Here is an 11891-nt window from a genome sequence, read left to right as displayed (position 1 = left end):
AACATACATACACGGCGGTCGTGAGCTATCCACGCAACCGCTATGCTTTAGAAACGCTCCTGCTCCAGATGCCAGTCCCGGTCAGACTGAGCATAGAGTCGATAGATGTGCCTTCCGTCATGCTGCCCATGCCTTTGTGCAAAGACATCTTACCACATACAACATCTCCTTCTCTCAATCCGATTCATTACAAGCGACGTCGGCGTTCTGAACTCAACTCCGCGCCTCAGCATCGGCATACGGCATGCGGCATACAGCAGCTTAAAAGTCTAAACACCCCGCATTTTCCTAGCTCAACATATAAACAGGACGAGGATACTGAATCGCCTGGCTCTCTAGGTTTTATCTCGTCATGTTTCAGGAAGAGCAAACCAGAACCCTCGACATCCAAGGGCTCTCGACGCACCACACGTACGCCTACAAGTACACGCCTGCTACCAAAGGCCTGCCGACGTTTCTCCTTCTTCATGGATTTCCCAGCACATCCATCATCTGGAACGAAGTTGCCGACCGCCTCAGGAGTGTCGGCTATGGTGTCCTTAGACCGGATCTTCTTGGCTACGGCGACACTTCCAAACCTACGAACGTGCACGAATATTCACTTCGAACGATGGGTGCTGAGATTGTTCAGGTACTCGAATCTCATGAATTGATATCAGTGATTGGGGTTGGTCATGACTGGTAAGTGATTGCATCTCATCGAGCAGCGCACCGTGCTTAAAGTCAGCTCGAAGCACTGAAAGACTGCCCTTGACTATGGCAGGACTGACTAGAAGTACTGCAGGGGAGCGGTCCTATTATCAAGAATGTGGTGGTACTACCCTCAAAACTTTACGGGGCTTGCCTTCATGAGCGTCGCTCCTGGAACCCCCCAAAAGATGGATCTTGATACCATGAGCTCGATGGCGAAGGAGAGATTTGGGTATGATATGGGTGGGTACTGGTACTTTCTTACATCTCAGGAAGCACCCTGCTTGCTCAATAGATATGTACGTCTCCCCACCTTTGCCGCAAGCTCCGACTAACACAATTTGTGCAGGTCGAGTCGGCTACATCGCTCTTCTATGCATCCGATCCAGAGATCTGGAAAACCTATCTTCTGCCGAAAGGCAGACTCCGAGAATGGCTTACATGCAACTCGCAACATGAAGCAGGATATATATCGCAATCGGATTCCAACATCGAAATCCACCGACTACTCAACGAGTCCTTCAGACGGGGCGGTTTCGAGGCACCGCTAAATTGGTACAAATCTGCTCTTTATCAGATTGATGCCGACCACGAAGCCGCCATTCCCGAGGACACCTTTGCCATCACCCGACCCGTTACCGTCATCGCGGGCCAGCGTGATGCTGTGGGCTGTCCCGAAATAGCATTTGACGCAGTCGATAAGGGAAGACAGCACGGGCATCTTCCAGACGCGACAGTTGAGATCATTCGTAATGCCGGACACTGGATGATGCTGGAAAAGCCGAATGAGACTACCAAAATTCTGTTGGAACTTGCTGACAGGGCTGAACCTGGGGTTAGTGCCCGGTGTCTGTGATTGGCGCCATTGATTTGAACATCTTAGAGCATGAAGTACTACTCCAGAGTAAATGCCACAAATACACATATTGCTTTATCTTTATCTACCCCGGACAGACCGATTCTTCGTACAGAATCCGTTACTCCCCGCCGCCGTCTGCCTCTTCTTGAACACCTCGACTGCACTCAAACAAGGCATCAACCTCATCTCGTCCTGCCTCTCATCGATAACTACCGTTCCACCCACCTGTTACAATGCCGCCCCACTGTTTATCTGCATACTTGGCCACGACCTCTTTCCTCTCACTTTTCCCTCTCCAAAGACTCGATACCGTGTCATGTGCGTGCTATGCCACGAGGAGTCCATCTCCCATGTGGAAGTCCTGGAGTGTGTGCATTTGTGTAGGAGGGCTGTAGAGCTATTTGGGCCAAATTCTGTCGTGAAGTGCGATGGCGGTCGACATGATGCTAAAACGGAGATAGATCAAAGCAGATGTAGTATAACGATGAAGCTCGTCAAAGGCTTTGCTACTGTGTTGATTGGCAAGTCAAGGTTGTCCCAACAAGGTTGTCCGCAGAGTTTATAGCAGTAGAACGCCGGCGCATAACATGTCTCACGTATCCCCAGTGCCGTGGAACGGCCTGTCAGCCGATCTACCCGATGCATCCCAGAACCTTGCGAACATCAGATCTCGAGATCCATGCTGCCGGTTGCTGTCTCAGATTGTCAGCTTCATAGAATCCTTTGTGCGCACTGCGCCTTGACAAGGCGCACGCAAGGAGGCAGGTGAAAGACGTCTGGTCATTCCGACTTGCTACAATACGAATGAATAGCACCAAACAAAGCGGTGAAGTATATCAGCGCACAGGGAGAGAAGGACGGAATGAAGGCCGTTCCTTGATCTCGGACTCGGGAGCAAGGCTGGGCGATGCGGGACATCGTCATAGGGGACTAGCGGCAAATCATTGTACGACCCCTGGATACACATTCAATTCAGATCTGACTTCGGCAGCCTTGCAAACAGCGAGCAATAACGAACTACCGCCCGTTTTAAGTACCTGGTACGCGACCACTTAGCCAGGAACATCGCAAGGGACAACCGGGCCCTCTACGCAGGGGCGTTTGAGGAACGTTCGCCGGTGACCATCGTTTGGCCGTCGCGGTTCGCTTGCCGCTCCATGACGCAGATGGCGCGTGCAATTAGATCGCAAGCGCCGACTAGCCCTAATACGACCAACGACGGGCTGGACGTTGGCATGGCGTCTCCATGAAACACTTGGTCCTGTCCCTGCGCCTGCACCTTATGTACCCTACAGACGACCGTCCTTACGACTTTAGATACTTCACTACTGTTCTTTTGTGTGTTCCCGTCTCCCACCCAGAATTTCCGCCACCCTTGACGCACACGCCCATGGCCTAGGCCGCCTGAAACCCCGTATCGCGGCTATAACAACCGTTGAGAAGACCCGGGGACACAGCCCAGTGCCTCCACGGCGTGCTCGAGCACTATGTCGGCCGCGAGCCCGGTGATCCTCGCCCCACGGGAGACGCCCTCAGACTCGACTGGGGTTGCGCTGAACTCGACAAACCAGAGCATCAAGACCTTCGCCGCCTCGCTCTCGACCGCCGCCATCGTCTTTGGCATTCAGATCCTCGCTTTTCTGATACTGAGCGGTAATTGGAAAATACGGCGGTCCAAGGAAACAACCGAGAAGGCAGCAGCACGGCAGAGTTTGTTTCACAAGATTTAGTACGTCGTCGTAATGAGGAGTGAACCACCAGGCGCACACTGACTGGCTCTAGTTACTACAAAACCTCCTTCGTCTCTAAGCGCAAGCGAATAGCCGCCCCTACGACCGCCATCGAATCGTTCAAGAATGTCTTCACCATCAGCGACCGCGAGGTCATTCGCGTTGCAGGCGTGGACGGCTACCTCTTCTTGCAGTACCTCCAGCTACTGCTTCGCATCTTCGTACCTATGGCCATCGTGATCCTGCCGATTCTCCTGCCTATAAACCGCATCGGCGATGTGCCGGGCGTATCGGGCCTGGACTCGTTTGCCTGGCCGAACGTCAGCGTAACGTCCAAGCGTAGGCGACTCTGGGCCCACGCCGTCTTGGCCGTCTTGGTGGTCGTCTGGGTGTGCTACAACTTTTACAGGGCTCTGAGGAAATTCGTGCGTCTAAGGCAGACCATTCTCACCTTGCCAGAGCATCGCATTCGCGCTTCTGCTACCACCATTCTGGTGCAGAGCATCCCTCGAAAGTGGCTCACCGTTGCTGCACTCGATGCTCTATACGATGTTTTCCCGGGCGGAATCAAGGAGATTTGGATCAACCGCAACTACGACGATCTAGCTGAGAAGGTCAAGAAGCGAACCAAGATTGCACTATCACTCGAAAACGCCGAAGTGAACCTCATCATTGAATGCACCAAGAAGGACAAGAAAATGGAAGAGAAAAAGGCAAAGCAAGAGGGCAAAAAGAAAAGTAAAAAGGAGAAGAAAGCCGAGGAAGACACGCAGAACGCGGTCATCCATCATGAAACGCAAGAACACGGAGTGAGCGTTAACAACCCACATCAAATCGAGCAGACCCTCCAGGAAGTGTTGAAGGAGGACTCGTCGAGTTCTTCGTCTTCTTCTTCTTCGTCTTCTTCCCGGTCGTCTTCACCCGAACGCAGGCGCAAAATCCTTCCTATACCGATCTTGGGCGAAGGCATCCAGGCTGTCGGGGACGGCTTCCGTGATGTTGGAAGATTCGGTGGCAAGGTGGTCGGTGGTTTCACTGGTGGGATCAAAGGCGCATTCGGCAACAAACACGGCCACAACCGTGACAGGTCTCATCCTGAGACGATCACCTCTGAAAGCACTAGCTCACCCGTGACCGCTGATTTTGATGGGAGGGGGACAAGTTCCGATACCTATACCCCGTTGAATGACCCAGCCAAAGTGAAGTTCGATTCCGATGGGACTGCGACCGAACCAAACTCTCCCGTCTCCACACATGACAAGAAGCGCCCTCATACGGCGGAGTCTACACTGGGTCCGCTTAAGGCGATTAATACCATTAAGAACTCAAAGCTGAACCCAATCCGGCGATTGAGCGACTTTGCTAGTCCCCAGCCGTTCCGCGCCGAGGGAGAAGAATTCCCGTTGGAAATCCAGAAGACTGAGGACGTCAATTATGACTATGCTGGCGTCTATGATCCGTCTTTCATCGAAGATGGCGAGGAGGCTCTCTGGAGAAAGTACATCAAGCCAAAGGATCGCGAAACGATGCGTGTGCCTCTGTTCGACAAGTCTTGGTGGCCGTCAATTCCTTTGATCGGCAAGAAAGTTGACACAATTTACTACTGCCGCAGAGAGCTGGCTCGATTGAACCACGAAATTGGCCTAGACCAATCTAATTTGGAACAGTTTCCTTTGATGAACTCTGCCTTTATTCAATTCAATCATCAGGTTGCAGCACATATGGCCTGTCAGTCGCTCAGTCACCACATTCCTCAACAGATGAACCCCCGAACTGTCGAGGTCAATCCCAATGAAGTCATCTGGGATAACCTCACATTGCCCTGGTGGTCACGCTACATCCGGATGTTGGTCATCGTCGCAATCATTGTGACCTTGATCATCTTGTGGACGCCTTTGGTCGCCTTCACCGGAGGCCTCTCGAAAATCTCGACTTTGACGGATCAAGTATCATGGCTCGCGTGGATAGAGAAACTGCCAGTATGGCTCATCAGTTTCATCCAAGGTGTGTTGCCTCCCCTCATTCTTGCTATCTTATTCGCCGTTCTACCCATTATCTTGCGTCTCATGGCTGAGATAACTGGTACAACTACAATGGGCGAGAGAGAGCTGCTGGTTCAAAACTTCTACTTCGCATTCGTGTTCGTCCAATTGTTCCTAGTTGTGTCGATCTCTTCAGGCATCACAGGTATTCTCGACTCTGCCCTCAAGGACCCGTCCAGCGCGGGCAATACCATTATCAACATCCCGCAGACGCTTGCTCAAGACCTTCCAAAATCTGCCGATTACTTCTTCTCGTACATGATTCTGCAGGCATTCAGTATCAGTTCGGGAACTTTGTTACAGATCGCCGCAGTAGCACTCCTTCTGTTTAGTCGTTTCCTGGACACTACTCCTCGGCAGAAGGTCGCTCGGGTACTTAGCCGGCCAGGTATTACCTGGGGAAACATGATTCCGGTTTATACGAATTTCGGCGCCATTGGACTCATCTATGCCGTCATCGCGCCGTTGCTGATGGTTGTATTGATGATCACATTCAGTCTCTTCTGGTTCACCTACAGGTACCAGATGATCTACGTCTCGTACGCTAAAGCTGAAACCAATGGCCTGATCTTCCCGAAGGCGATCAATCAACTCTTCACTGGCTTGTACTTCCTCGAGATTACCTTGATCGGTCTTTTCTTCCTGCAACGGTTTGAAGGCGAACTCTCTTGCTTCCCACAGGCAATCATTATGATTATCACTCTGGTGTTTACAGTCTTCTTTCAACTGCTTCTCAACCGCGCATTCGGGCCTCTCTACACATACCTCCCCATTACTTTCGAAGACGAGGCAGTAGAACGCGATCAAGAGTTCCAGCGTGCACAAGCCACTCGCTGGCAATCTAAGAGCGATGGTAAAAGCGGTGACGCGGACGAGCACACCTCTCTCAACAGCGAGCTTTCCGCTCGCGAGAAGGCCGAGCGCCGCGAATCCCAGCGCCTGGAAGACGAAGATCGTCACCGCTCACAGGCCTACCACGACGGCGGCATCGAGCTCAAGCAATTCGAAAGCAGCGGCAAGAATACGCCCCGCATTAGCGAGTCCCCTGAACGCATGCGCCGTCCCAAGTGGGCCGACCGCTCACGCTCACAATCCCACCACAAAGGCGACAAGTCGCACAGCCACTCCTCGCACGACTTCGCTCACAGATCGAACCCCAGCACCCCGAAGAAGAACAAGAAGCAGCACGTCAGCCCCCTTGACGCTGTGACCAACGCTCTCAAAGCCGGCGTCGACGATCTCGGCCGCCCCATTCGCGACATCGAGTCTCAGACCCTCCCTACCGCAAACCTCTTCGACAACATTGACGACCAGCTCGAAGACATCGAGCCCGAGGCCCGCCAGAAGCTGATTAAGCGCAGTTTCCAGCATCCTGCCACACGCGCTATTCAACCTGCGATCTGGATCCCGCATGACGAGCTGGGCATAGCGGCGGATGAGATCGGACGCACGGGGCAATTCAGTAGGAAGATCTGGATTACGAGTGTGAATGCGAGGTTGGATGCGAGTGGGCATGTGCTGTATAGGGGGATTGCCGCCGGATCGGGATCCGTTCGAGAACATTGAGGTTTGAGTGGACGGAATGTGACTGGGCAACGGGGTAGGTGTACGATTATGGAGTGGTGTATACGAGTTTCCTTTTGTTCTTGACGATTGTGTGCATGGTTCAGTCTGGATTTGTAGCGAGCGTGCATAGCGTAGCATGGCATGGTATAGCTTGCTATGGAGCAGAGGAAAGTTGTGGACGATACCCTAGTTCTCCTGCATATCTGAGCCCTGCATTGTTCAAGTCAGGGCCTCAATTTATGATTAATACCACCAACATTGCTATGTGAAAGCATGAAATGCATTCTCACGTCAATGCCCTTGACAGCACTGCTTGTCGAAGCTCAGTCTGCAAACTCTCTGACTATTACTGCTATGCTTCAACCCCACCAGTCATGATTCTCCGCCCACCGCCTCAGCAATGTCGTTGTGATAGTACGGATTCTCAAAATAAGTTCGCACTGTCCCCTGCACCCCGACGTCTTCGGGACCGTCCTCAGACTCACTCTCTTCACTCGCATCCTCGTCGCCGTCCTCCGCACTGTCTTCCTCTCCGTTGTCGGAGGAGCTGTCCCTTTCCCGAGAGGAAGATCGATCAGCTTGAGAAGACTCAGAAGACGAGTTATCTGTTTGCGAATCTAACGACGTATCTGACGCTGAAGAATTTATCTGTGGGGTGTTCGGTGGCGTGCCAGCAGGAACGGGATGTAGAGAATCGATAGAAGGACTTCGGTTGGCGGCGTCCACCGGCTCAATCGCGACCTCAGTCTTGTTGCTGGTGTCGCTCTCGCCTGTGCTCATACCGCGCTCTAGAGCCGATGTGTCGGTTCTCGGCATGGGGTTTGGCGGAGGACCTATATAAACGACTGTTTCATCTGACCTTACCGACGAAGGCGACGTACTCCTGGTGGCATCCTCTTGTGTCTGCGTAGTACTTCCAAGACTTTCATTGTCCGCAATCGTCGGATGGCTGCCAACTTGTTCCGGTACTAGTTCATGACTCACCCCATCGCTGTCTACATTATGTTGCGTAAATTGGCGGACAGATGCCGCTGCGGTGACAGTAAGGCTTGGTGCAAGCGGTAGTCGAGACATTGGCGATAAGAGAGTGGACGCTTCAGCTTGGGGGAGCGTGGATGTTTCGTGTTGCCTTTGTGTTATCAATCCAATCAAGTTCGCGACTCCTGCATCGGCACCAGCCTGTAAAGCTCTTTTAACAGCGCTTTGAGCATCGGTACTTGCGGAGAACTCTATCGCATGAGGTAATGCTGGCAAATCCGTCCGACTGTGTAGAAGTCTGAGAGATGCTAGCCGTGACTCGTACTGCGTTTGACTTTGCCCTGGACGCCGCTCTGAGCCTAGCGATGGTGCGAACCCTGGCTGTGGCGGGTGAGGCAAAATGGAACTTGACTGTCGTGCGACTTCTGAAGATGAGCCTATTGTACAATAAGCCTACGCCTTCAATATGTGTCATGATGTGTAGCAAAGGGTTCTGAACGAATTTTGTCTGAGTAGTCGCAGAAGACACGACGTAACATCCGGACAATCAACCTCGCGGACATTACTCACCAGCATTAGTGTCCGACATCCGGCCACTCGGAGCCTGGTTTTGGTTCGCAGAATTCGCGGCTCGAGCCTGATGCCCCCGATCTTGCCTACGCATATCCTGCAACTTTGCCCAAGCCTTGGGATATAACGCCCGAGCGACACCATTGAAACAATGTGGCGTAAGCCTTCTCACAGCTTGGAGAAAATCACGGTTCAGTCTCCGTAGGCCTTCATGCGACCCGACGTCGTACCCGTCTTCTGTGTAGAGACCTGTGGGTCGGCTAGGTGGGAGTTCAGGAGCCGTACCCTTCCCATGTCCCTGATCTGATGGATCTGTTGCATCAGACTCGGGCGTCGGGCTCGGAATGTGAGCGGCAGGTTCGATAGACGACGTTACGGAGGGAAGCGAATCCTCATTGTCAGCCACAGGGCCGGGTGGGTCATGTCTCTGAAGACTCTCCACAAACTCCTCCTCGAGCACGTTGCGTATTGACTAGATAATCAGCTGAAACCTACGAATTGGGAATGCAATGCTTGCCTCTGTGCTGCAGCCTCCATCAGGGTCCTCAATGTTTGCGTCGTACTCGCTCTCCAATTGGGCATACTTCTTGCCTTCCTAAAGTTCTTTTAAAGCGACTGCCAAGGCCTTGATAAGTATTAGTGGTTTCAGTTCTCCGTCTTCTTCAATGACCTCTCTGTCATATAGATCGACAAGCCATGCAACAATGGACATGACAGCCTCCGAGTTCCAAAACCAGGTGGCGTGTCGCCATTTTCGATTCCACGATTTCTCGATCGTAGAGCGGAGTACGGAGTAGTAGGAGTAAATTCTTTTGTTAGATAGGCCGTGTCTCTTGGCTTCTTGTACCTGGGCTCGGACTACCGGTCTCAGGACTTGGTACAGCTCTTTCGTTATCTGCACAATCACTGTCAAACTCTGCAATGTTGGCGGAAATTGTGCTACGCACCTGTTCGTTCGTAGCAGTGGCGAGCTTGTAGTTGAGTACCATACCTGTTTGACGTTAAAACAGCGACATTCTTGGGGACTTTGTTCAAGTACCCTGGAATAAGCGAACGTTGCATTGCAGTGCCATGCGCAACACAGTCGCACTGCATGGCGTGCCTTGCCTTTGAGCGCGCATTGGAGGAATGGCTTTGCGTCCGGGTCGTAGTGAGTGACTAAAAATGTGTACCGTGGGCAATGCGAAGAATGGGTAAACGAATGCAATGGTTTGATGTCCAGGAGCAAAAGCCGAACATAGGTGGATGTGGACGGCGACTGCCTGGTTGACAGAGGTGGGCTTAATGCACCCTTCCTCTAACGACCACGTTCTACAGCTGGAAAGTGCGTAGCGTCCTTCTAGACTGTACTCCACTCAACAAGGAACAGTTACCACAGATTGAACGCCTAGAGCCGCTCCCGGGAAGATATATCTTGACGTAACACTCCTCGTGACATCCGCGAAATCTCCGCACTTCTTCTCGTTCATTCGAAGTATAACCCGGGAATAATCTTGACACAAGCAGAACAGAATCCCAGGGTATCCTAAACTGAACCAAAACGCCATGGTGAAGCGTTACCAATTCGCGAGAACCTTCTTCACCTTTTCATTACCATCCTCTTCCACGGCAATATCTTCCTCCACGGTAGCAGGAACTTGAGCATCCACAAACTTTTCCCCAACTCTTCCCGCGACCCTGATAGCCAGCGTCCTCATCTTTCCTAATTCTCCCGCAAGCGGACTGTCCTTCCATACCAGGTTTGGCTGCACATTGTCCTTCGGCTGGCGGTATGGTTCTAGCAGCGCCAGCAGCGTGCGATAAGTATTGAGTTTCTGTTGGAGAGTGAGACGCTGAGCAGAGAGACTTTGTAGACGCGTCATCGCAGACAGATAGTCATCTTGGTCGATAGGATCCTCAAGTGACGAGGGAGAGGGGTCGGAAAAGGTATCCCAGCGTGTGGGGAGTTGGGCGATGTTTACATCTTGTGTAAGGTCGTCGTTCAGATACATCGCGTTTTCGTCTTCGGTCATGTCCGTCGTCGCATCCACCGCATCGTCGTCAACGTTGCGGGTACCGGAGTCCCAGTAAAAGGTGTCTATTTGCTCGACAACATGTTCGGTCATTTGCCGGCTGTAGACACGCCGTGAGTGCTGCTTGAGCTCTCGATTGACTGGACCAAATATCAGAGGCTTTTCAAATGCTTCATAAACCCGAGTACGCACCTTTGTCCACGGCGCCCTTCAACACACTCAGCTCGACACCGCCTTCATGCGCGATCTGCTTGAGCCTCTCCGAAGGCGCTATACCGCGAGACAGATACTGCTTCCTTGATTGTAAGAACTGCTGCTTCTGTTCGACGACAGTCTTATGTCGCGACATGATTAGTGTGGGCGTCGCTACCAGAGCGGGGTGTAGACGTAGGACTGGAGTAGATCTGACGTTAGTGACAGGGATACGCGTGAACGCGGGGCTTAGCGCGTTTTTGGCGTTTTTGGGCCCCACGGTGGACGCACCGCACATCAGCCCTCTTGACCAGATTGCTTTTTGCACAACGTAACACACCGTCATCGTCCACCATCTCAGACCCTGAAGATACTCGCAACTTGGACCCTTTTGGCAAACTATAGTTCCCAGATCGCGACGTGGGACTCCGAACCTCTCAATACCGCTCTTGCGACGCAGCGCTTACGACGTCGATAGAATCAAAGGTATACCCGTGGCAATGCTATTTCCCTCCGCCCAGACTGTCTTTCGCTGTGTCTTGGATAATAGGGCCCTCTGCATATATAATGTGGCCATTGGGAAGCTTTCAAATACCATCAAATTTTGCATTGAGTGAGCAGAATACCCTGATGCGCAGACTCCTCTTCTCATTATCACTAAGCCCATCGTTTCACATCTATCGAAATCGTCTTTTACTAACTATCGAATCCAATTGTGACTGCACTGCCCACTTTTGATCTTACTCTCAATCACACTGCTCGGAGCCTCGCAATTGGACCCACTATGTCGTACCGTTTAGGCGGAGGCGGTCATCCAAATACTGGAGGCCGTCCCGTTGGCGGGAACAGTGGCAGAAACGAGTCTATCCAAGATTTCCCAAAGCCCAGCAACACCTCTGACTATGTCAACAACATTTTCGATTTTGAGATGCACTACCCTCCCGCTTCAGCACGCTGCGAGCAGACAACGCCCGGTGCTGGAGAAGACTGGACGCTGCCTAAGGAGAAGCGGGACAGGAAGGCACTACTCAATCATTTCGATCCTCAATCTTCCAAGTAGATCTTCGGTAAAGCGAATGACACAAAGCCGCAATAGTCACTTCGAGAATACTTCAGCAATGACAATAACCGAAGTAACGTCATCACGAACCACTTCACATGCATCTTGACTGCAGAGACCATCTACGAGTACAATTTTCTGGACCTCCCCGAAAAAGCCAACACCAAGACAAGTAAAATAATGGTCCAGAAT

General features: G+C 52.1%; 5 protein-coding genes across 5 annotated transcripts; 2 read left to right on the top strand and 3 right to left on the bottom strand.

Moving 5' to 3' along the window:
* Positions 1–352: 352 nt before the first annotated feature.
* Positions 353–1546, top strand: N0V89_007026 (uncharacterized protein; the record flags this gene model as incomplete). Its single annotated transcript, XM_056215792.1, has 3 exons — positions 353–681; positions 785–989; positions 1040–1546. 3 exons carry the CDS (start codon positions 353–355, stop codon positions 1544–1546), a joined length of 1041 nt encoding a protein of 346 aa, XP_056070039.1.
* Positions 1547–3036: 1490 nt separating this feature from the next.
* Positions 3037–6887, top strand: N0V89_007025 (uncharacterized protein; the record flags this gene model as incomplete). The annotated part of the gene is made up of 2 exons (XM_056215791.1): positions 3037–3263; positions 3332–6887. 2 exons carry the CDS (start codon positions 3037–3039, stop codon positions 6885–6887), a joined length of 3783 nt encoding a protein of 1260 aa, XP_056070038.1.
* A 372-nt stretch (positions 6888–7259) lies between these two features.
* On the bottom strand, positions 7260–7876 carry N0V89_007024 (uncharacterized protein; the record flags this gene model as incomplete). Its single annotated transcript, XM_056215790.1, has 2 exons — positions 7260–7836; positions 7872–7876. 2 exons carry the CDS (start codon positions 7874–7876, stop codon positions 7260–7262), a joined length of 582 nt encoding a protein of 193 aa, XP_056070037.1.
* A 551-nt stretch (positions 7877–8427) lies between these two features.
* Positions 8428–9674, bottom strand: N0V89_007023 (uncharacterized protein; the record flags this gene model as incomplete). The annotated part of the gene is made up of 4 exons (XM_056215789.1): positions 8428–8907; positions 9106–9330; positions 9383–9426; positions 9608–9674. The coding sequence occupies 4 exons, from the start codon at positions 9672–9674 to the stop codon at positions 8428–8430; spliced, it is 816 nt and encodes a 271-aa protein (XP_056070036.1).
* Positions 9675–9991: 317 nt separating this feature from the next.
* N0V89_007022 (uncharacterized protein) lies at positions 9992–10796 on the bottom strand (the record flags this gene model as incomplete). The annotated part of the gene is made up of 2 exons (XM_056215788.1): positions 9992–10587; positions 10640–10796. The coding sequence occupies 2 exons, from the start codon at positions 10794–10796 to the stop codon at positions 9992–9994; spliced, it is 753 nt and encodes a 250-aa protein (XP_056070035.1).
* Between the last annotated feature and the right edge of the window lie 1095 nt (positions 10797–11891).

Source organism: Didymosphaeria variabile (assembly GCF_027946475.1).
Source record: "Didymosphaeria variabile strain IMI 356815 chromosome Unknown scaffold_5, whole genome shotgun sequence".
In the NCBI taxonomy this organism is placed as follows: Eukaryota; Fungi; Ascomycota; class Dothideomycetes; order Pleosporales; family Didymosphaeriaceae; genus Didymosphaeria; species Didymosphaeria variabile.
This window is presented reverse-complemented; position numbering and strand designations above follow the sequence as displayed.